Below are 24,773 nucleotides of genomic sequence, written 5' to 3' on the forward strand. Positions count from 1 at the left end.
ATATATTGTAAAACAAGAAAAGAAACCAACCAACAGCATAGGAATGTATTTTGAGAATATAGATACAGGAATATGTGTCCCTAATACGTAAGGACATCTAAAGAATACATGAAATACAATTTATTTTCGCAATCAACCTTACAAACGAAAGAAAATGTATAAATAAAAATATATGTCGAAATATCATAGATCCAATATTTTCAAAAGGGGAGGGAAGACGTAAATAGTGTTGCCAAACCGCGAGCAATAAATTTACTCGAGGGTTGACAGGCAGTGTTTACTATAATTTGATCTAATTGACATTCCAAAAAAAGTTACAGTTTCCTTGGAATTCGGCCAGGGATTTTTTCTTAATGGCTAAATGCACAGCCGATGTACAATTTCTTGTATAGTTTATTTAAGTGAGATTCCCTTTCGAAAGAGACTTCACTTGAACGCGTGTTACAAACTTAACTATTATATTTTTTGAAGAATGGACAAACAATTTGCTATCTTGATATCTAGCTTGATGGAAAATTTGATGTTATTTTATATCATTAGAAGCTCACTGAATTAATGTAAATAAATTAATGTTTAATAGAATGTGAATATGAATAAACACACTCAATACCAGTATATATTATAACATCAGATTAAACACTAATGATATTAAGACATTCTAATACATTCAGTATAATCGTAGTCTTAAAAAATTAGTCAATTCGGCACTAATACACATTTTTTATATAAAACTCGGAAATGTATTTCTATTCAAGAGGGACGGATCGAATCATGCAGTATTTGAAAAAGAGTGAATTATTTGATATCACAGAGCAACGCCACGCCTCTGAGAGTCCAGTGAGAAGGCGGGAAGTCCACAGTCTCCAAGTCTATTGATCCTATATAAGTGGCATCAGTACGTTGTGGTTTCCTGTAGATGGGACATTCATAGAGGTTTGGATCCTTTCCGCTCGTGGTGTTGACAGCGTATAAGTAGATCACTGGCATTGGCTCATACAGAACCTATAATGGAGAGAGAAATAAGAAAGATGACATTAAATATGATTTATGTATATTAAGAAAAAAAAAGTTGTTTTAGACATCAATCTAAAAAACAAACAAACACGTAATCACTATAAGTTCTATCATCATGTTCTGAGGCACTTCTCAAAAAGAAAGAAAGAAAGAAAGAAAGAAAAAAAAGGCCCACTTTTGCTCTTGATTCCATGAGCTTCCCTTGCTTTCGGTCCCAAGACGCCCCTTCCAAGAACAGGCCGTAGACATAGACTCCTTCAGGAGGTGGCTCGTGTATATCCTCCCGGTTGAAACGTGTTACCAGATTCTGTAGGATAACGCAATCTAGCGACCACCCCTTGTGCTGTCGCGTCACCTCCTGTAATGTAATTCAGTTTTTGGTTTCTGCCGCCGTGGATATTTATGTATTGTCCTTTTTTTCACGTGTTCTAGTGTTGTATTGACATCGTTGTCATTATCATTATTATTATTATTATCGTCATAATCATTACTATCATTATTATTACCGTTACATTATTAGCAATACCATTAGTATTAACATCGTTATTAACAGTAAAATCATCATCATTATTATTACTATAAGGAGATAGAATAAAAACTGAACACTAAAAAAAAACAAAGAGGCGAATTCCATCCTCTCTTTCTAAACTCTTTCTTGCTCCTCATGCAGAGAATGAAGCGTTACCTGTCTCATAGCAGTAAGAAATCCTTGCGGGTTGAAGAAACCAGTAATCCAAAAAGCTTTCGGCCGCCCGTGGACGTACCAGCGCCGGAATTGCAAGTCTCTTTCCAAAAGCTCCGTGAACCAAAAGCCGAGGGTACTGGATTCCCACGATACCTGAACAGTGAGTCATGTAAACAAAGTAAAATTACGTATCCAGTATTATTTATATGTTCATAGAGTGCCAATATACATCTTGCACATCTGCAAATCCCTCAAACAGCCGAAGACTTTTACATCAAAAATACCAAACCATCATAATTCTTCATCCTCCGCACCAAATAAGCTCGAAAACAAATTCTGACCCAGTCAAAAAATAATACTTACACTCATCCTTTGACCACGCCCTTTATCATTCCAACGATCATTCCTCCATTTAAAAGATAAGAATACGCTCACCTTTCGCCACTTGTCAGGGATCCGAGCATCGTGCATGGCATCCAGCATCTCCTTCAGGGACGGGCTCATGATGATGGTGCCTTCGATGGCCAGGAGGAGGTCGTTCAGTGTCTGTCGGACGACTTTGAGTACCTGGTGGAGTTGGGGGGGGGGGGTCGTTCGTGGGAGAGCGGGAGGAGACATGCATTATTAATATTGATATTTGCCATGATGATTATGAAACTAAAAATAACATTCGTATTGTTGAACGGATAAACATGTGAGGAGGAGGGGGATGGGAATGAGGAGGAGGAGGAGGAAGAATAGGAGGAGAAGAAGAGGAAGAGCAGGAGGAGGAAGTGAAAGAGAAGAAGAGGAGGAGGAGGAGGAGAAGAAGGAGAAGCAAAAGGAGGAGGTGGGAACAAGAGGAAAACAAAGAGACGACGCGGAAAGAACATGGAATGAATACGGAGGAGAAGGAGGATTCAGAGAAGAAGAAGAAAAAAAAAAAAAAAACAGAGACAAAGAGGAAAAGTACAATAAAAGGGATAAAAAGAAAGAAAATCACGTAATCACCGTAAATACACGGTTCTATCGGCAAAGTGACCAACCACAATCTATATCATTCTGAAGAAAGCGTGACCCAGAAAAAAAATAAATGAGAATGAATAACTCTCATGAAACTTTATCATAACTACATGTAATTTCTGATGTATATGCAATTCTTCTGAAAATTTGAGCGTCAGTTACATCTCTTACGCTGCGAACTTATTCTCATTATTTTTGTTTTCCTTCTAAACTTGTCAATCATTTTTTATTCAAAACGTGACCGAATGTTTCTCTTTTTTAATCTGTTTTGGATTTACAAGTACCTTCAGCATTCTATCGAGCTCTTGTCGTAGAAAGATGTTCATTGGCAGTATGGCTCCCATCCGCTGGAGAGCTTCTCGAATCTGGCAGCGAAAAGAAAGCGATGTTCAAGTGGAATAGTATTGATAATGATGCTAGTGATGATGATGATGATGGTGATAATGATGATGATGGTGATAATGATGTTGATGCTGATGATAGTGGTGATGATGATGACGATGATGATAGTGATGAATAGGGAAGTGATGATGGTGATGGATGGCAATGATGATGTAGAGATGAAAATTATAACAATAATGAGAAGAAATAATGTCACTACTACTACTGCTACAGCTGCCTCTGGAAAAAAAATCTACTGAATTACCACCACCACTACAACCAGAACCAAATAAACCACATACACCGCCTCATACCTCATGCTGAACATAATCCCTCGGTAACTTGGCAATCATGTCGTTGGCGAGACGCGAAACTACGGCTTCTCTCGTCTCCCCCCCTCGCTGCCCCCCTTCCTTCGGCTGCATGCTTAAGATAGTATCTAAGATACTCTTGGCGGTGTTTATCTGGTATCTGTCGGGATAAAGGTCGTGGGTTTAAATAAAGGGCCACGGGAAAACAAGCAGTGTGTGTGAGGAACAATCGGTACTACGTATATGAGCTATTTGATAAGGTAAGTCTTTGTAAAAAAAAAAAAAAAAAAACGTTAAAATAGGTTCCGCGTAAAAGAACACCCTGAACATGAAGTACTGTGTTAAAAAAAAATTACGATGATTTGGAACCGTCTCTCTCTTTCTCTCAAGTGATGTGTGCATTTCACTCTCAAGACAAAACGGGCAGCTCACTTACGTAATGTCAGCGTTGGGATGGAGACCGAACACTTCCGGAGAATCGGTGGTCGGGAGCAGGTTAATGAAATCCAGGTATTCTGCTTGACATTTGCACGCAGGTAGACCGTATCCCTGGTAGAACCTTTCAAGGGAAATACATTGTGATTGCTGATATATAGGCGTTGCGATAATGTTTCCAGGTTTGCTGTTTATTCTTGTTGTTTTATTTTTTTCGTAAATATTGACCACAACTACATTTTCTGGCGTGTTTTGGATTTGCGATGCGAAATTAGGGATGAAAAAAAAAATGCTTCGTTGATTAAGAAGGCGAAAAAAATAACCATATTTCCATGTAAACATTATTATCGCATCACATTTCCATTGAGTCATCCCACACCAAAACAATAAATACATACACTTTCCATGCATTTCGTACTACTCACTTAAATTCCGAAGTCAGGAGTCGCTCGTTAAACCACACGTGAAGGAAAGTGAGCAAAAGCCGCTTGTCAAAATCTTCCGTGACTCGCCCGCCATATTGGATTTCGCCAAGCATGTAGCAGAGCGTAACCCAAGACACGCCCTGCGATAGACATTATCTAGGTTGTTTATTGTTTATTTTGGATCATATCATTGCGAAATGACGAAATGCTGTTTTTATTACGTACTGTTTTACAAATGTGGACGCTGAGGGTTTAAGAGACATTTATGTTTATCTTTGTCCGTATATTATTTTCCATGGCACGAATTAGTATGTTGAGACTTAGTATAGTGTTTTATATATGCCAACAATCATATACTAATTATCCCTATCATTCTTCTTCCAATCCACTGTTTCCCTATTTTTCCTATCCACTCTTTCATATTTTTCGTATAAACTATTTTTCTATCCTCCCTCCTTTCTTATTCTTCTCGACTAAAACAAATAAATCCTTCTCTCTATATAATCTATTTCCCTTTCTTCTATTCATTATTTCTTCCCCTTCCCATTCACTATCAATTACTAAATATTTCCTGTCTCTTATCCACTATCACTTATCTCATTCCATTCCACTAGAATCCCTTCTGCCTTTCCTTCCCACTAGAAACCCCTTCTTCTTTTCCATCCCACTAGAATCTCCACTTCCCTTTCCTTCCCACAAGAATGCCCACGTCCCTTTCCTTCCCACTAGAATCCCTACCTCCCTTTCCTTCCCACTAGAATCCCCACCTCCCTCTCCTTCCCAGTAGAATCCCCACCTCCCTTCCCGCCAGAGGGACAGCAAGCCGGAGTAGCGGCTCGCGGGCCGCTCGCCCAGACGCCCAGGCGCCGGCCGGCGGGGCCTCCCCTATATATATATATATATATATCCGGAGACTGGTTAGGGCCCGGGACCACAACAACACCGTCGAAACCGACCCCCCGGACCCGCGCAAAAGGCTCGGGCCCAAGGCCCGCCCAGCTGGACGGAAATGACGCACCACTCATGGACCTTCGCCGCGCCGACCCACCAGCCGGAGTACCAGCTTGTGCCAACTCCCCTCCCCTCCCCCTGGGCTCAAGGACCCTCACCGCGCCGACCCACCAGCTGGAGTACCGGCTTGCGCCCACCTCCCCCCCCCCTATCCTCCCCACCTCCCTTTGCTTCCCACTAGAATCCCCACCTCCCTTTCCTTCCCACTAGAATCCCTACCTCCCTTTGCTTCCCACTAGAATCCCCACCTCTCTTTCCTTCCCACTAGAATCCCCACCTCCCTTTCCTTCCCACTAAAATCCCCACCTCCCTTTCCTTCCCACTAGAATCCCCACCTCCCTTTCCTTCCCACTAGAATGCCCACCTCCCTTTCCTTCCCACTAGAATCCCCACCTCCCTTTCCTTCCCACTAGAATGCCCACCTCCCTTTCCTTCCCACTAGAATCCCCACCTCCCTTTTCTTTTCACTAGAATCCCCACCTCCCTTTCCTTCCCACTAGAATCCCCACCTCCTTTTCCTTCCTACTAGAATCCTCACCTCGCTTTCCTTCCCACTAGAATGCCCACCTCCCTTTACTTCCCACTAGAATGCCCACCTCCCTTTCCTTCCCACTAGAATCCCCACCTCTCTTTCCTTCCCACTAGAATCCCCACCTCCCTTTTCTTCCCACTAGAATCCCCACCTCCCTTTCCTTCCCACTAGAATCCCCACCTCCCTTTCCTTCCCACTAGAATCCCCACCTCCCTTTCCTTCCCACTAGAATGCCCACCTCCCTTTCCTTCCCGCTAGAATCCCCACCTCCCTTTCCTTCCCACTAGAATCCCCACCTCCCTTTCCTTCCCACTAGAATCCCCACCTCCCTTTCCTTCCCACTAGAATCCCCACCTCCCTTTCCTTCCTACTAGAATCCTCACCTCGCTTTCCTTCCCACTAGAATGCCCACCTCCCTTTCCTTCCCACTAGAATCCCCACCTCCCTTTCCTTCCCACTAGAATCCCCACCTCCCTTTCCTTCCCACTAGAATCCCCACCTCCCTTTCCTTCCCACTAGAATCCCCACCTCCCTTTCCTTCCCACTAGAATCCCCACCTCCCTTTCCTTCCCACTAGAATCCCCACCTCCCTTTCCTTCCCACTAGAATCCCCACCTCCCTTTCCTTCCCACTAGAATCCCCACCTCCCTTTCCTTCCCACTAGAATCCCCACCTCTCTTTCCTTCCCACTAGAATCCCCACCTCCCTTTTCTTCCCACTAGAATCCCCACCTCCCTTTCCTTCCCACTAGAATCCCCACCTCCCTTTCCTTCCCACTAGAATCCCCACCTCCCTTTCCTTCCCACTAGAATGCCCACCTCCCTTTCCTTCCCACTAGAATCCCCACCTCCCTTTCCTTCCCACTAGAATCCCCACCTCCCTTTCCTTCCCACTAGAATCCCCACCTCCCTTTCCTTCCCACTAGAATCCCCACCTCCCTTTCCTTCCCACTAGAATCCCCACCTCCCTTTCCTTCCCACTAGAATCCCCACCTCCCTTTCTTTCCCACTAGAATCCCCACCTCCCTTTCCTTCCTACTAGAATCCTCACCTCGCTTTCCTTCCCACTAGAATGCCCACCTCCCTTTACTTCCCACTAGAATCCCCACCTCCCTTTCCTTCCCACTAGAATCCCCACCTCCCTTTCCTTCCCACTAGAATCCCCACCTCCCTTTCCTTCCCACTAGAATCCCCACCTCCCTTTCCTTCCCACTAGAATCCCTACCTCCCTTTCCTTCCCACTAGAATCCCCACCTCCCTTTCCTTCCCACTAGAATCCCCACCTCCCTTTTCTTTCCACTAGAATCCCCACCTCCCTTTCCTTCCCACTAGAATCCCCACCTCCCTTTCCTTCCCACTAGAATCCCCACCTCCCTTTCCTTCCCACTAGAATGCCCACCTCCCTTTCCTTCCCACTAGAATGCCCACCTCCCTTTCCTTCCCACTAGAATCCCCACCTCCCTTTCCTTCCCACTAGAATCCCCACCTCCCTTTCCTTCCCACTAGAATCCCCACCTCCCTTTCCTTCCCAGTAGAATCCCCACCTCCCTTTCCTTCCCACTAGAATCCCCACCTCCCTTTCCTTCCCACTAGAATCCCCACCTCCCTTTCCTTCCCACTAGAATCCCCACCTCCCTTTCCTTCCCACTAGAATGCCCACCTCCCTTTCCTCCTCCACTAGAATCCCCACCTCCCTTTCCTTCCACTAGTATCCCACCTCCCTTTCCTTCCCACTAGAATCCCCACCTCCCTTTCCTTCCCACTAGAATCCCCACCTCCCTTTCCTTCCCACTAGAATCCCCACCTCCCTTTCCTTCCCACTAGAATCCCTACCTCCCTTTCCTTCCCACTAGAATCCCCACCTCCCTTTCCTTCCCACTAGAATCCCCACCTCCCTTTCCTTCCCACTAGAATCCCCACCTCCCTTTCCTTCCCACTAGAATCCCCACCTCCCTTTCCTTCCTAGTAGAATCCCCACCTCCCTTTTCTTTCCACTAGAATCCCAACCTCCCTTTCCTTCCTAGTAGAATCCCACCTCCCTTTCCTTCCACTAGAATCCCCACCTTCCTTCACCCTCCTTTCTTCCACTAGAATCCCCACCTCCCTTTCCTTCCCACTAGATTCGCAGCCTCCCTTTCCTTCCCACTAGAATCCCACCTCCCTTTCCTTCCACTAGAATCCCACCTCCCTTTCCTTCCACTAGAATCCCCACCTCCCTTTCCTTCCCACTAGAATCCCCACCTCCTTTCTTCCCCACCTCCCTTTCCTTCCACTAGAATCCCACCTCCCTTTCTTCCCTACTAGAATCCCCTCCCTTCCCTTCCCACCTCCCTCTCCCACTAGAATCCCCTCCTTCCCACTAGAATCCCCACCTCCCTTTTCTTTCCACTAGAATCCCCACCTCCCTTTCCTTCCCACTAGAATCCCCACCTCCCTTTCCTTCCCACTAGAATCCCCACCTCCCTTTCCTTCCCACTAGAATCCCCACCTCCCTTTCCTTCCCACTAGAATCCCCACCTCCCTTTCCTTCCCACTAGAATCCCCACCTCCCTTTCCTTCCCACTAGAATCCCCACCTCCCTTTCCTTCCCACTAGAATCCCCACCTCCCTTTCCTTTCCCCTAGAATCCCCACCTCCCTTTCCTTCCCACTAGAATCCCCACCTCCCTTTCCTTCCACTAGAATCCCCACCTCCCTTTCCTTCCCACTAGAATCCCCACCTCCCTTTCCTTCCCACTAGAATCCCCACCTCCCTTTCCTTCCCACTAGAATCCCCACCTCCCTTTCCTTCCCACTAGAATGCCCACCTCCCTTTCCTTCCCACTAGAATCCCCACCTCCCTTTCCTTCCCACTAGAATCCCCACCTCCCTTTCCTTCCCACTAGAATCCTCACCTCCCTTTCCTTCCCACTAGAATCCCCACCTCCCTTTCCTTCCCACTAGAATCCCCACCTCCCTTTCCTTCCCACTAGAATCCCCACCTCCCTCTCCTTCCCAGTAGAATCCCTACCTCCCTCTCCTTCCCACTAGAATCCCCACCTCCCTTTCCTTCCCAGTAGAATCTCCACCTCCCTTTCCTTGCCAGTAGAATCCCCACCTCCCTCTCCTTCCCAGTAGAATCCCTACCTCCCTTTCCTTCCCACTAGAATGCCCACCTCTCTTTCCTTCCCACTAGAATCCCCACCTCCCTTTCCTTCCCACTAGAATCCCCACCTCCCTTTCCTTCCCAGTAGAATCCCCACCTCCCTTTCCTTCCCACTAGAATCCCCACCTCCCTTTCCTTCCCACTAGAATCCCTACCTCCCTCTCCTTCCCACTAGAATCCCCACCTCCCTTTCCTTCCCACTAGAATCCCCACCTCCCTTTCCTTCCCACTAGAATCCCCACCTCCCTTTCCTTCCCACTAGAATCCCCACCTCCCTTTGCTTCCCACTAGAATCCCCACCTCCCTTTCCTTCCCACTAGAATCCCTACCTCCCTTTCCTTCCCACTAGAATCCCCACCTCCCTTTCCTTCCCACTAGAATCCCCACCTCCCTTTCCTTCCCACTAGAATCCCCACCTCCCTTTCCTTCCCACTAGAATCCCTACCTCCCTTTCCTTCCCACTAGAATCCCCACCTCCCTTTCCTTCCCACTAGAATCCCCACCTCCCTTTCCTTCCCACTAGAATCCCCACCTCCCTTTCCTTCCCACTAGAATCCCTACCTCCCTTTCCTTCCCACTAGAATCCCCACCTCTCTTTCCTTCCCACTAGAATCCCCACCTCCCTTTCCTTCCCACTAGAATCCCCACCTCCCTTTCCTTCCCACTAGAATCCCTACCTCCCTTTCCTTCCCACTAGAATCCCCACCTCCCTTTCCTTCCCACTAGAATCCCCACCTCCCTTTCCTTCCCACTAGAATCCCCACCTCCCTTTCCTTCCCACTAGAATCCCCACCTCCCTTTCCTTCCCACTAGAATCCCCACCTCTCTTTCCTTCCCACTAGAATCCCCACCTCCCTTTCCTTCCCACTAGAATCCCCACCTCCCTTTCCTTCCCACTAGAATCCCCACGATCCTTTCCTTCCCACTAGAATCCCACCTCCCTTTCCTTCCCACTAGAATCCCACCTCCCATTCTTTCCACTAGAATCCCCACCTCCCTTTCCTTCCCACTAGAATCCCCACCTCCCTTTCCTTCCCACTAGAATCCCCACCTCCCTTTCCTTCCCACTAGAATGCCCACCTCCCTTTCCTTCCCACTAGAATCCCCACCTCCCTTTCCTTCCCACTAGAATCCCCACCTCCCTTTCCTTCCTACTAGAATCCCCACCTCCCTTTCCTTCCCACTAGAATCCCCACCTCCCTTTCCTTCCCACTAGAATCCCCACCCCCCTTTCCTTCCCACTAGAATCCCCACCTCCCTTTCCTTCCCACTAGAATCCCCACCTCCCTTTCCTTCCCACTAGAATCCCCACCTCCCTTTCCTTCCCACTAGAATCCCCACCTCCCTTTCCTTCCCACTAGAATCCCCACCTCCCTTTCCTTCCCCCTAGAATCCCCCCCCCCCTTTCCTTCCCACTAGAAGCCCTACCTCCCTTTGCTTCGCGCTAGAATCCCAGCCGCCCTTTCCTTCCCACTAGAATCCCTACCTCCCTTTCCTTCCCACTAGAATCCCCACCTCTCTTTCCTTCCCACTAGAATCCCCACCTCCCTTTCCTTCCCAGTAGAATCCCCACCTCCCTTTCCTTCCCACTAGAATCCCTACCTCCCTTTCCTTCCCACTAGAATCCCTACCTCCCTTTCCTTCCCACTAGAATCCCCACCTCCCTTTCCTTCCCACTAGAATCCCCACCTCCCTTTCCTTCCCACTAGAATCCCCACCTCCCTTTCCTTCCCACTAGAATCCCTACCTCCCTTTCCTTCCCACTAGAATCCCTACCTCCCTTTCCTTCCCACTAGAATCCCCACCTCCCTTTCCTTCCCAGTAGAATCCCCACCTCCCTTTCCTTCCCAGTAGAATCCCCACCTCCCTTTCCTTCCCACTAGAATCCCTACCTCCCTTTCCTTCCCACTAGAATCCCTACCTCCCTTTCCTTCCCACTAGAATCCCCACCTCCCTTTCCTTCCCAGTAGAATCCCCACCTCCCTTTCCTTCCCACTAGAATCCCCACCTCCCCTTCCTCTCCACGAACCTTCTTAGGATCCATGTCATCGAGGTGGTTCTGGATGAACTGGACGGAGGCCTGGAAGTCCGCCTGGTTGAACTCGTAAGGAATATTCCAGCCAAGGGCGCCGTACTTCCTTCGCTCCTGCACGACGGTGTGGAGGAAGGCGGTGGCGTACAGGAGTCTCGGCCACTGGTGGGCGTTGGAGTAGTCCAGCAAGTCCTGTAGGATTTTTTTTTTTGAGAGAGAGAGAGGATGGTGTGTATAATATAATGGCGTTTGGCTGAAGCGATGTCTTTTATAAGGACACGCGGAAAGTAAGAGAAATCAGTTTGCAATGATAAATCGTGTAGGATTTTTATTTTGAGAGGATGATGTAGCCTTATATGTTGATGATTGTTGATAGCTGAAGCGATTTTGTTTATATAGAAGAATAGGTGAAAAATTAGGGAAATTGTTTTGCATGATAACGGAATTACTCTTATTTTTGGGACACACCGAAAATACCAGAAATCGTTTGGTAATGATGGACATTTTCTCACCAATAAAACTATTAAAAATAATATCCAAAAACTATGAAAATCCCATTCTGAAAGTGTACGAGTACCTGAATAGATAAATAAAGGACACGAATGAATCCAAGTGATAAGAAAGCACACTGAAATTAAGTAACGGGGAGCGTTACCTGGGAAACGTCTCCGTAAGACCTCTTGAGACTGGCGCGGATTCCCTGAGGAGGTTCATTTGTGAACTTTATGGAGATCTGTAAAGAAAGTGAACTCGTGGAAAAGGTGGAAAAGTTGATGGTAACTTTATTCATACTGAGAATCGGACGGTACATAGATCTTACAAACTTTACACTATCTAATATATTCTGCATAAGTATTTGCTTTTAGGTAATAGGGTTATGCAGGAGAATATTTAAGATATATTTACATTCCAAATACACAAGACTCAGTATATTTTTGTTTATTGTTTATCCTGAGCATGAAGTTTATTCTAAAACCTACAACAAAAGAAAAGAAAAACAGAAAGAAATGTAAACACCCGCACAAACCACTTATACGTCACATGTTCCCGCCCACCTGCAGAAGCCCAATGGGGAACGACGGATGGAATTCCGTGGTGATCCATAATCGGAACGTCTTGTGGATGCTCTCCGACTCGGTGACCGTGTCGAGCATCTCCTGGCAGAAGTCGAGGCTGAGGTGGCAGTTCTGCAGCAGGAGCCACTTTCCGGTGGTCATCGCCTCCGTCAGTAGCCTCCGTGCGTGTGCCTCCTGCCCTTGGCCCATTGAGATCGAGCGGATTTCTGGACAACGGGAGGTACAAATTACGTAAGCGGCGAGGAATGATAACTCGGGGTTTAAGAGGTTTTGGTGAGGCATGTGTAGTTGAGTCGGTATCTATTCGCTGTGTTATAGATGTGGCGTAATGTTGTGTCCCTGCCAATGGGCTGTTGTTACTAGGGGTTTCCTTATATTCTAAATCATCATCGACGTATGTAGGACAAAACCTAGCGATTGCTAAGGAGGTGAAAAGGATAATCTAAAGATTTTTTGCAACTACTTTTAAAAGTAGTGGTATTGGTAACATTAGCAGTATTTACCATAGTTGGTTTTAGTTTTTATGTCTTTCAGTTTCTACATCATAATTTTGAAGGGACAGAATGGCAAATACATTTTCGACAAATTCAAACTTCCCATGTTTCCCTTACTATCTACCCTTTTTATACATACTATAGTATCGATAGTTTTATATCTAATACTACTTACGAAGGGCACAGTCATTTGAAATGATGTCTTCAACTCTGATCAGATCAAAATTATCAGTCATGGTGTGTGCATCAGATCTCGAATTTTCGAAATAAATCTTGATGTGTTTATCGACTCGGACAGCTGGGAAGTTAATGGATAAATCACGCTAAAGGAAACGGATGAACAGAAAATGGGAAGACACACACACACACCTCCCCTCCCCCCGCACACAAAACACCCCAATAAATCCCAACAAAGCAACTAAACAACAAAAACTAAAAATAAACTAACCCATTTCCTTCGCCTTCGCCAGAGTTTCGATTTGGACGGACGGATCCGAACCCTGAGACAGAAAACACACAAGGGGAATCCTGTGGTCCGACTCCTCCCACGTGGATTCGAGGTCAAGGATAACACTGTCGGCGAACTGTTCTCCGAGAGAACCTGGTGTTAAGAAAAAAAAACAGACATATAAGAAGAGAGAAGTAGATGAAGACCAGAAAAACATAAAATTATAAGAAGATAAACAATAGCTATGTATATATCAAACTATTTTTATATTTCTTTTTCCCCATAAAACGGACTTAAATACACAAATATATGCTCTAACTTCGTATATATCTGCGGGCCTGAGACAGTGTGCGATCCGGACACCAAGAGCGAAGCAGCAACAGCTGACGGAACATGTCGAGGGACCGCGAATAGCCGCAAGGTAGTTCCTCCTGCGAATAAATGTTGAAAAGTGGTTATTGGTGATGAATGAGACCTCGCAATGTGGAATTACTCATTTTCATTCATTTGTATGCAATTGAATGGTATATCTGTGATTATAGTTAGATATGCAATCACAAAGAAAAATAAAAGAGAGAGAGAGAAGATAAACAATCTTTCTCTCTCTCTCTCTCTCTCTCTCTCTCTCTCTCTCTCTCTCTCTCTCTCTCTCTCTCTCTCTCTCTCTCTCTCTCTCTCTCTCTCTCTCTCACGCACACACACACTCCTAAACGCGTCTCAAAAGGACTTACCTCCTCCGGTTTCTCCTTCTCGAACCACTGCTTCCAGTCTCGCTCGCTCTCGGTTATCTGATTCAGGATGTTCAGGAACTGCGGCAGTTTGCTGAGTTCGACCAGGTTGAGCCACGTGATGTCCAGGATCCAGCGGAAGGGCTTGGGCTGCACGGCTTTCAGGTCGAGGGACGCTCCGCCCTAGAGAGAGGGACGGGGGTAGTAGGAAGAGGGAGAGAGAGAGGAAGTAAGGGAGAGGGGGAGAAGGAGGGCGATGGAGAGGAAGAGGGGGTAAGGAGAGGGAGGGCGATGGAGAGGAAGAGTGACAGGGAGAGGGAGAGATGTAGATGGAGAGAGAGAGAGAGAGAGAGAGAGAGAGAGAGAGAGAGAGAGAGAGAGAGAGAGAGAGAGAGAGAGAGAGAGAGAGAGAGAGAGAGAGAGAGAGAGTGTGTGTCAACGTAAAAAATAACATTATAAAACTTACTAATAACCAACGTTTTTCATCTATCCCCACCCCCCAAAAAAAAAAAAAATTATCCATTTCCAAGCACGATGATAACCTCTTCAATAACCCCCCCTTCCCCCCCACCTTACCTTAATAAACTTCATAAACTCATGATGTCCGATGTGACCCGACTGCAGATCAATCTTCATCGCCAGCAGGAGAGTGAAGAGGAACTTGTGCCTCTCGTAGAAGCCACGACAGGCATTCCTCCACACCTGCAGCGTCAGGTACTTGATGATGTTGTTAATCCTCGTCTTGGAGGAGTTACTGCGGTCTGATCTGAAGAAGGGGAGTGAGGAGGTGAAGGGGAGTTTGGTTGTGAGGAGGTGAAGGGGAGCCAGGTTGTGAGGAGGTGAAGGGGAGCTTGGCTGTGAAGGGAACGGGCTTTCAAATGAGTGGAAGGACTGTGTTGTATTAGACTGTATTACCCTGGAGGAGTTCCAAATGTCTGGTCTGATAAGAGGTGGGTGGTTCTGGGTGTTAAAATGGGTGGAAGGACTGCATTGTAATTCTGATTGTTGTTCTTTTGTGTAAGTGTATGGTGTGTTTGTGCGGGTTTGTTGTTTGTGGGTGTAAATGTGTGTGTTATTGTGTTTGAGATGAAGAGGTGGACAGGGATGGATGTTAAAATGGGTGGAGGGATTTGCATTGCGCCTCCACTTGTTGTGGTAAAAGTGTGTGGTGTGTTTGTGTGGGTTTTGTTGTCTTTGGGTGGTAGGGTATTTAAGTGCGTATGTGTATGAGCATATATCATTGTGTATAAGTTTGCAACGCGAATGTATCTGAATGTTGCGTGTTTGTATCCCAATGTCTATGAGTATCCCTATAACAACCAACACGTACGTACAGTCGTACACATGCATGTAGTACTTATGTGTCTGTACGGCTACGTGTATACCTACATCCATAACTACCAACACGCACACACACACACACGCCACACCCCAACACAACTCACTTCGTCATAGACATATCGAAGAGCACCAGGAACTGCCTGAGGGAGGTCTGGTACATGCAGTTGACCGCCGCCATGTCCGTGATGAGGAAATAGAGGATCGAGCCCCGAGTGGCCACTGGTCGGTACTCCTCCCGGGCGCCGTTGATTTTCTTCTCCGTCTCCGATGCAATTTGCAACTTGGTGCTCACGTCTTGCGCGGTTGACTTCGTGTCTTGCAATACCATGATTAGATCTTCGTCGTCCACCAAGGAACCCTGGTTGAAGATTTTGATATTTTTTTAAAATGATAATTTGATGTTCATGTCATTTTCATGTCACTTCCTTGAGATGGATAGATAGATAGGTAGATAGATAGGTAGATAGATAGATAGATAGATAGATAGATAGATAGATAGAGAGCGAGAGAGAGAGAAAGGAAATAATAAAGACAGAGAGTGTGAAAGAACGAGAGAAAGGAAATAAGAAAGACAGAGAGAGTGAAAGAACGAGAGAAAGAAAGAGAGAAATAGAGAAGGAAAAAAAAAAAAAAAAAAAAGAGAGAAGGAGAGAAAGAAAGAGAAAGAGAGAGAGCGAGAGCGAAAGAGCCAACCTTGACCGAAGTAAGACGATAGAGAAGGTTATCCTCGAGCTCCTTCATCCTCCTCTTGTTCTCCATCACCTCCTCGATCAAAGCCACGCGCTCGTTCTCAAGGTCGCTCTTCTCCGTCCGAATCACGCGACCTGACGAAGGAAAACGTTTCGGAATGAACGTTTGTTTTGGAACGTTTTCTTTATGGAGGAACTTGCTATTTCTTTGAAATTGCCTTTTTTTATTGTGTTTTTTTCATATGAATATGTAAAAAGGATTATCATCTTTGTAGGTAGTATTATGAAAAGGATTATTAATGATATCTTTGTTGTTGCTTCTTTGTTTATCTTTTAGATTTTTAGTTATTTATGTTATTTTATATATTTTTTCTATTTGACACCATATCTACTTTTTATCCCAATGAATAGATATATTTTAATCTATTATTTTCTTTCTTTCCCTGCCAGCTTTCCTAACGTTTCTTAAAACATGTTTCTTGTGATTACTTCAGAGAATTTTCACCAATAATATTCTGAGATTACATTACTTAACAGCATCGATCTTTGCCAGCTCCAAGTATCAATATTCAGTGGGATTTTTTTCCCTCACCCCCTACTTATGTTCCCCCTTCCCCTCCCTGCTTATTCGACTCTAGCCTTGCCACTGTTCCAAACTAATATATTAATTAATATCTTTTTGCTCTAACATTTCTACTTTTTATCTTTCCTAACCTTCTCCCTCCTTCCTAGACAACATCCCTCACAGCCTTTTATTTTTGCCAATGCCTTTTCTTCTTAACCTTCTTTTCCTAACTATTTTCCCTATCATATCTCTCTTTTTTTTCTTTTTTTTACCAAAAACAACCTATCAGATCTATAACTCCCCTTTTCTCTCCTCAACTTCTTAATTTCCCTTTTCGAGGACATGTTTTCAACCGTTTTTTCTTTTTTAATCTTTCCCACCCTCCTTTTCTTCCCCTTTCCGAGGCGACATACCAAGCGGTCTTTCATTTTCCCAAAACCTTACTTCTCTTAGGCCTTTTTCTATTGTTTTAATCAAGTATACGTTCTAAACAGTCTTTCATTTTTTTGTCTAGCTTTTCCTCCAATCAGCTTGCTCCTCGTCCTTGAATTTTTCTAACTCTTTTCCTTTCATGACATGACATTTTCACTCCCCCCCCGTCCCCCCGTTACCTAGCAGTCTCATATGTCTTCCGGTTTTCCCCTCCCCAACAATCTCACTTTCCCCACAATCTCATTTTCCACTCTCTCAAGATTTTTCATATTTGTCTAAGGCCTTTCCCTTCCCATTTTGTTTGTCCATTTCCCAAACTCCTTCTTATCTGTCAAACCTTTTTCGTTCCTCGAACACGGTTTCTAATATCTTATTTTCCTTCTCATTTCCATGTTAGTTTTTCCAGCCTCCCTCCATCCCAACGTCCATATTCTTCTAAGACAACGTGAGGTCAACCTTTATTATTTCCACCCTCCTTTTCCCCCACAGTCTCCTTTCTTCTTTCCCATAGCCTCATATTTTTCCCCAGACACTTTTCCTTCCCCTAAAACAATTATTTTCCTTCCCTTTCCCAAGACTTCTCATTTTTCGTCGTTGTCGTGTTCTTCTTTCTCTCCTTTCTCCTACGTACCGAGCAGCTGGTCCTCCAAGCCGTGGACCGTGACCGTGAAATCAATGATCGAAGTCTTGGCCGAGATCTCCGGGGTGTAGGCGGGGTTAGGGAGCTTCGTGGTGATGTACAGCATGAAGCCGGGCATCACGTCGCACTCTTTGTCTCCCACCAGAACCTGTTTGGTGGGGAGGAAATGGTGGGGTGTCAAGTGGGGAGAAATAGTGGGGTGGGGGGATGGATGGTGGCGGGTGAAAAGGAAGAAGGGGCAGGGGGTGGGGGTGGGGGTGGGGGTGGCGGGTGAAAAAGAGAAGGAGGTGGAAGAGGAGGTAAGTGGTAGAAGAGGAGGAAGAAGAGGAGTAGGAGATGGCGCAGGAGAAAGAGGAGGAGGCAGAGAAGAAGAGATGGAGAAATAAGGATTAGGAAGAGGAGGGAGAGAAGGAGGATGAGGATGAAGAGAAAAAGGAGGAGGAGGAAGAGGAGGGAGAGGATGAGAAGGAGATGGAAGAGGAGGAGGAGGAGGAGAAGGTTAAGAAGAAAGAGGAGGAGCAGGAGGAGCAGGAAGAGAAGGAAGGGGAGTAAAAAGAAGAAGAGGAAGAAGAAGAGGAAACATCCTAAACAGTCCTAAAACAAAGAAACTATACCGATATTCACAACATTAACCCCCCTTTTTTAAAACATAACCAAACAACAACAAAAGAAAAAAGAAAAACAAAAACAAAACACCACCACCAAACTCCTCCCGAACGACCCCTCCCTCATTTCCCTACCTTCAAAATCGAGCCGGATTTGATAAAGTTCCTTTCGAGGAGGTTGTCCAGGACAGGATCCAGCTCCTCCGCGACGTCCTCGATCAGCAGAGGTCGTCCGAGGGATAGCGAGTCCTCCAGGTGCGTCCGGAAGTACTTGTGGTTTAGTGAAGAAATCTGAGGACGGGTTGAAAATGTTGGTTTTAGGGCGTTGGGTGTTTGCATGTTTTTTTTTTCTCTCGAATTCTTTAAATCGTTTGATTTTATTAGTTTTTCGTTATTCTTTTTTATTTATTTTTATTTTCTTTAATGTAAAATAACGTGTTCGGTGAAAATAGTTTACTGGTCTTTCATTATAAACAATTGAAAGGAATAGCTGCTATATTAATAAAAAAATATCTTATCATAGCTGTGTAAATACCATACTGTGGTTGTATTTTTTGTATGTGCATTTTTTTCATTTTCTTTTCATTGCTCTTAAAAATTAGGCAGATGGTTTCCCAGATTTTGAATATTTGTTTCATTTGATTCGCGTAAGTAAATCCTTATATATACTGAGAGAGTGCGTTTAACCTAATCTTCGCGTCTTTTCTTCAATGGTTTCACAAAAATGTATAATGACGGATTACCCATTTTTAAAATTTCTTATCGATCATTGTTAGTGAATACGTATTTTACGAGAATAAGCATACAGATAACAACATTCGAATGGGGTTTTATTATCACTGAGATTTCCAAACTGGCACTGTTATCTTTTAAGTCAAATTATCTAATCATGTTAAGCACCTGCAACTCACCACATTACTCATCTGTAATTCATTACTAAACTGCCATTCATCAAATTCCTCACCTATAAGTCATCACCTTACCAATCTGTAACTCATAAAATTACCCACCTGTAACTCATCTCATTACTCTCCTGTTACTCACATATCACTCACCTATAACTTACAAGCCTGTAACTCATCATGACACTCATCTTACCTACCTGTAACTCATCACAATACGCACCTGTAACTCACCACCTTACCTACCTATAACTCATCACGACACTCACCTGTAACTCATCACTTTACCTACCATGTAACTCATCACAATACTCACCTGTAATTTACCACCTCACCTACCTGTAACTCACCACGACACTCACCTGTAACTCATTAGCAGATTCCCTATTTTTGATCCATATCTTGCCCTGGCCTTGAGGATCTATGAGCAAAGGATAGCACGAGGCCTTGCTCACGATGATTCCGTTCTGGATGCTCAGTTCATCGTTCGGAAGACCTTGGAGATTCCACTCGGATACCTACGTTAGAATTTGAGATTGGTTTTAGCTTTGAGAATTTGTTTTTTTCAGCTTGGAGTGAAGATTTTTTTTTTTTTTTTTGAGATTCGAGGTGAGAGAGTTTCTTTTGGTTTAAAGAGAAGGGAAAAAATGTTATAGTTATCAATTTTTATTTTTATTATCTTTTTTTTTTAGCTTTGAGGTGATAAATTTCTTTTGAATTTGAGAGAAGGAAAAAAAAAGTTTTAGTTGTGAGATTTTTTATATATATATTTTTTTAGCTTTGAGGTGATAAATTTCTTTTGGCTCTGAGAAGAGAGATTTATTTTGGCTTTAATAGAAATTCGTTTTTGGTTTGAGAAGATAAATTTGTTTTAGTTTTTATCTTGTTGATATTCTTCATTGTTCTTTTCTTGTTTTGGTTGTCTTTTGTTGATTTAGTTTAGATTTTGTGAAATTTATGATTGCCACGTAAGGCACCGTAGCTGATAACTCTCCATACGTCTATTCTTTTTGATTGATCAACGGCTACTTAAAATTGCTTTCTACAACTACTTACAATTGCTTTACCAGCCATTAAAACTGCTTCACCAGCTATTTACAACTACTTGAACAACCAATAACAATCGTTACACCAGCAACTTACAATCACTTAATCAACCGCTTCGTCAACTAATCACAACCTCAACAAATACTCACAGTCGCATTATCGACAAGCCAAGTGGTAACATCCAGATCGGCCGTGTTAGGAATTTTGCGCGAGTTCAAGAGGTCCTGCCACGTGCTTGTCATCCGGGTCCTGTACTCTTGGTTGAATGGTCCGGCGTAGGATAAGAAAGCCGTCGTTACCAGGACGTCTCCTACGAGGCTGTGGGGCAAGGAGGATGGCTTATGGTGTTCATCATCGGGAATATGGAGGTAGGATATGGTGGATACATGGACATATTTCATGCTTCTACTAGATTTAGAATACATTGACTGTGAAAATACAAAACATAAAATAAAATATTCAAGTTATCGCAAATGGATGACCGAAATTATTTAATTATTGTTGCTGCTATTATTGCTATCGTTATCATCATCATGATTATGATCATTATTATCATTATCATTATCATTTCTATCAGTATCATTATTATTATAATTGCTATTATGATCATTATCTTTATGGTTATTATCATCAATACTATCATTATCCTTATCATTATCATTATCATAATCATCACCATTATCCATATTATCATCATAATTATGATTATGATTATCATTCTTATCATTATCCTTATTATCATAACTACTGCCCTTTTCATAATAATCATCACCCTCCTTATCTACTTCACCGCTAAGCCCTCCTCCGACTCACCGCCCGAGCTGCTCCCGAAAAGCTTTGCTCTGTTCCGTCCAGCGCACTTTCTCCCCCGCCAGGCCGTTGATGAGCGTGGCCGCCGCTTGCATCTTCCTCCTGCACACGTCAGCGGCGTCGATCAGCTTCTGCTTCTCAGCTAAGGCCACTTGGTACTGTCCGCGCACCACGTCCAGTTCGCGCTCTTTTTCGTCCAGCTCGGCCTGCGCGCGCTCCAGGTCTCCCATCGCCACGCGCAGCCGGGCTTCTTGGAGCGCTAGGTTGGACTGTGGGAGTGGGAGGGAGGGAAAGAAGGGGGGGGGCATTGGGGTTGGGAAGGAATGAGGGAAGGAGGTAGGGGAAGGATGGGGGAATTGGGAGGTAGGGAGGGAGAAGGGAGGAAGGGAAGGAGGAGGAGAGAAGGAGGAGAGAGTGAGGGAAGGAAGGAGGGAGGGAGAAGGGAGGAAGGGAAGGAGGAGGAGGGAAGGAGGAGGAGAGAGTGAGAGAAGGAGGGGGGGAGGGAGGGAGGAAGGAGGGAAGGAAAAAGGAATGAAGGAAGGGAAAGGGAGAGGGATTAGGGAAGAATGGGGGGAAGGAAGGAAAAGAGAGAGGGAAAGAGATAGTTGAATAAATGAAGGAAGAAAGGATGAGGTAAAGAAAGGAAGAGAGTGAAAGGAAGAAACATGAAGAACAGTGAGGGGAAGGAAGAAGGAGAGAGTGAGAGGAAAACAGCATTATTATTTTTTGGAGGTGAGGTGGTTATGGGGAGAGAAAAGAAGGAAGAAAATGATTACTTTTCTGAGGGTTTTGATTAATTTTGCCAATAGTCTTCAGTAATCTTTTTCCTAAAACAGCAAACAAAATAATGTCTAACAACTTATTAATTTCCAAACACTCCTTACTCCCTACTCAGACATGTCAATTCATATTACTATAATATAATAAATATAATATAAATACGAAATATAAATAATATAAATACCAAATATAATAATATAAATACCAAATATACGCCCACATCCCCACAACCTCCAATCCACCATTCCCGCCACAACACGCTCCTCCAATAATAACTACCCCTCCCCCCCCAAAAAAAAAAAAAAAAAAAAAAAAAAAAAAAAAAAAACGACCCTTCCGACGTACCTTCAGCGGCAAGACCTCCTTGTTGACCCCGAAGAAGAAGGCCATGGCGCGCGTCCAAGACAGGAGTCCCGCCACGTCGCCGCACACGCGCTTCGCCGTCTCCATGTCGTAGTCCTCCATGTCGAAGTAAGGCTCCAGGAGCTCCACCACCTCGTCGTTGATCGTGTCCTTCGGGAAGTTTTGCAGCGACAGGAGGAACGTCGTGCTTGCCATCATCTGCGGGAAGGGATAAGGGGGGGGGGGTGTATGGTTATGTCCGTCTGGCTTCTGTGGAGTGGCTGTGGAATATGAATGGAACTCTGTAACTATTTCTTTCTCTCTGACACTGATGGTTGAAATATGTTGAGCTATATTTATCCACCCATTATCTTCCAAAGGAGGAATATTGTTTTAATGTACATGTACAATTGTACATATATGTATCTGTACATATATATTTTATGTTACGCCATGTGTATTTTCTTTGAAACATCTTCCATCTACATTTCGGTATCACTGAAAAATGCATTCCACACGTGGATCTACAACCAACTCAAAAAACAAATATAGAAAAAAAAAGTCTGGACGGCAAATCAGTTCCAAAATTTCGAACCTTGAGGCTATCGGGCCAAGAGGGCTTCGGGCACGCAGCCACAGGGTCGGCTTTGATAGGCTGCAGGCGGCGTTGGAAGAGCAGCAACACGCAGTCCATGATGCGCATGATAAGGTGAGGAGGTCGACCCAGTTTGCGGATTGTGGCTGGAAAGAGAGGAGAGAAAGAGAAGTTAATTGTTTGTATGCTTTAATATTTTTCTGCTCTGTTTTCATATGTATTCAGAAGAACAGACAAAAGCATAAATATCTATTATAATTTTATCACGAATGACACATTTGATTAAAAGAAAATATCCAAAATACCCATGCACAAACTAAACTCACACACAAGTACACAAGCATCTAGACACTTAAAGGGACAAACCCGAACATAAGAATAAGCACAACATAAATATACAAATAGAGAACAAAACTAAAGCCACAAATACACAGACGAAATCGCAAGCACACAAACAAACGAAAACACACACGAAGGACGCAAACAAAAGCCCAAAATCAAACAAAACACAATCAAACGCGCGAACACAAGCACCCAAGGAAAACTTCCCTGTCCTTCGTAACACTGACCGATGTGCGCCGGTTTGATCGTGTTGAGCGCCGCCTCAGCCTCCTCCAGCGCCGGCCTCGCGGCCTCCAGCTTCGCCTCGGCGATCAGCTTGTCCTTGGCGATGTCGTCGACGAGCGCCTGGGCCTTGTCTCGCACTTTCTCCACTTCGGTCTTGATGGTCTCGGCCTCTCGCGCGCGCCTCGTCACCTCGACCAAGATCTGAAGGAGAGAGATGCTCGATTTTTTTTTTCTTTTGGCACAGCCGCAGTGGATTACTAGTAACAGGCGTCTAGGTTACGGTCGTGGGTCGACTTGGCTTTAATGAAATCATGGCAAGTATGTAGTTCATATCCAATAGTTCAGTGCTTGCAGTTATGCTTTGCTAGTTAGTGGGGATGATGACAGGGTAATGAATAACGGTAAATAAATGATTATGAATAGGTAACAAGACTGGAGATATTTCCTTTCTCTACCTTTTCGGCTTTTTCCGAAGCCACGGCTAGTTCTTCCTCCATGACGAAGAGCTCTTCCCTGAGCCTCTGCACTGCCTGGGAAGCCTCGTGTAGTTTGTCCAAGCCAGACGTCATCCTCGAAGCAGAGTCTCCAATGTCCTCCCGCTTTTCGTTGTAGATCTTCTTGTAGATGCTGATGAAGGACAGGAAGGACTTCGGGGTGACGTGGGCTGCTCGGCGATATCTAGAAGGAAATAGAAGCAGGAATCCGAGTCATGGTTAGGTTTCACTAGGATAGTACCCACTCAATATAGAATCTCCGACTCGTTCATTCAGTCACGTCGAAAAATTGAGTTACCTTAATTAAAACCTTAACAAACATTATTAAATCTCAAGAATAGTTCACATCAAACCCCAGCAATTCAACCCTCGGATAGAAAAGCAAAGAACAAACAACCATCAAAATTTGCCTCAGAAAATAATCGGAACAAAGCTGCGCCACGTTGTCATGAATGGAGCCCATGCTCTTGACGAGACTAAGCTTCGTCTCGTCCGTGCTGATGATCTCATACTCCTCGAGGAAGTGCGACGCCACCGCCACCAGCGCCTCCTTCGGCCACGGCTGGAACCAGTCGATGGTGCAGCCGCTGATCAGACCCGGGAACTTCAGCGCGCGGTTCCGGAATTTTTCTCCGACCTGTTTTTTTTTTTATCATTAGATATATAATCATTATGGTGTGATGGTATAGTGGTAATGGTAGGTATTTTCATCGGTATTTGATAATGATAGAGTTATTACCTATTCTGATGCAATAACATCACCCAACACCCCATCTTCCGACACCCCATTATTCAATATCATCCAACACACCGTCACCCAACACCCCGTCATCCAATCACATCACACAACACACTCTCATCCAATCACATCACACAACACACTCTCATCCAATCATATCAGACAACACACTCATCCAATAACATCATCCAGTGCATAATTCTTTATTAATATCATCCAATGACATCAACTCCAACAGTACACATCGTCATCCAACACCCGATCATCCAGCCCTCGTAAGCACTGACCGGAGAAAAGCACAAGACGACGTGCAGATTCTGCCTCGTCCGCGTGATGAAGAAATCCATCACGTTTTCGGGCGTGGGTGGGCGTCGTGGGTGCTCTCGCTTCATCACGGGAATCAACTCGCTCACGATCTCGTCTTGCTCGTCTCGGTTGAACAGGTTGCTCACCATTCCTGTTCGTACGTTGATTCATTTTTTTTTATTATTATTCTATTTCTTATTTT

The 24,773-nt window shown here is 44.7% G+C and overlaps 1 protein-coding gene across 1 annotated transcript in view; it reads right to left on the reverse strand.

Annotated features, from left to right (window-relative positions):
- Positions 1-21: 21 nt before the first annotated feature.
- The window catches only part of LOC122252664 (dynein axonemal heavy chain 5), a 75,203-nt gene continuing 50,451 nt past the window's right edge, over positions 22-24,773 (reverse strand). The window contains exons 58-85 of the mRNA XM_086549576.1: positions 24,553-24,722; positions 23,937-24,163; positions 23,488-23,710; positions 23,035-23,233; positions 22,466-22,611; positions 21,874-22,089; positions 20,752-21,017; positions 20,088-20,256; positions 19,254-19,409; positions 18,125-18,280; positions 17,376-17,532; positions 15,752-15,882; positions 15,163-15,416; positions 14,294-14,483; positions 13,721-13,900; positions 13,309-13,420; positions 12,990-13,142; positions 12,027-12,253; positions 11,627-11,704; positions 10,969-11,163; positions 4,254-4,393; positions 3,830-3,952; positions 3,397-3,553; positions 2,986-3,066; positions 2,135-2,266; positions 1,700-1,852; positions 1,190-1,372; positions 22-1,002 (exon numbers count right to left, since the gene is read on the reverse strand). Of these exons, the coding sequence (XP_086405702.1) occupies positions 796-1,002; positions 1,190-1,372; positions 1,700-1,852; positions 2,135-2,266; positions 2,986-3,066; positions 3,397-3,553; positions 3,830-3,952; positions 4,254-4,393; positions 10,969-11,163; positions 11,627-11,704; positions 12,027-12,253; positions 12,990-13,142; positions 13,309-13,420; positions 13,721-13,900; positions 14,294-14,483; positions 15,163-15,416; positions 15,752-15,882; positions 17,376-17,532; positions 18,125-18,280; positions 19,254-19,409; positions 20,088-20,256; positions 20,752-21,017; positions 21,874-22,089; positions 22,466-22,611; positions 23,035-23,233; positions 23,488-23,710; positions 23,937-24,163; positions 24,553-24,722 (4,781 nt within the window). The 3' untranslated portion in view covers positions 22-795. The remainder of the gene's footprint in view (positions 1,003-1,189; positions 1,373-1,699; positions 1,853-2,134; positions 2,267-2,985; positions 3,067-3,396; positions 3,554-3,829; positions 3,953-4,253; positions 4,394-10,968; positions 11,164-11,626; positions 11,705-12,026; positions 12,254-12,989; positions 13,143-13,308; positions 13,421-13,720; positions 13,901-14,293; positions 14,484-15,162; positions 15,417-15,751; positions 15,883-17,375; positions 17,533-18,124; positions 18,281-19,253; positions 19,410-20,087; positions 20,257-20,751; positions 21,018-21,873; positions 22,090-22,465; positions 22,612-23,034; positions 23,234-23,487; positions 23,711-23,936; positions 24,164-24,552; positions 24,723-24,773) is intronic.

The sequence above is a fragment of the Penaeus japonicus genome, unplaced genomic scaffold (assembly GCF_977035675.1).
Source record: "Penaeus japonicus unplaced genomic scaffold, GWHDUDI00000001_assembly GWHDUDI00000022, whole genome shotgun sequence".
Classification (NCBI taxonomy): domain Eukaryota; kingdom Metazoa; phylum Arthropoda; class Malacostraca; order Decapoda; family Penaeidae; genus Penaeus; species Penaeus japonicus.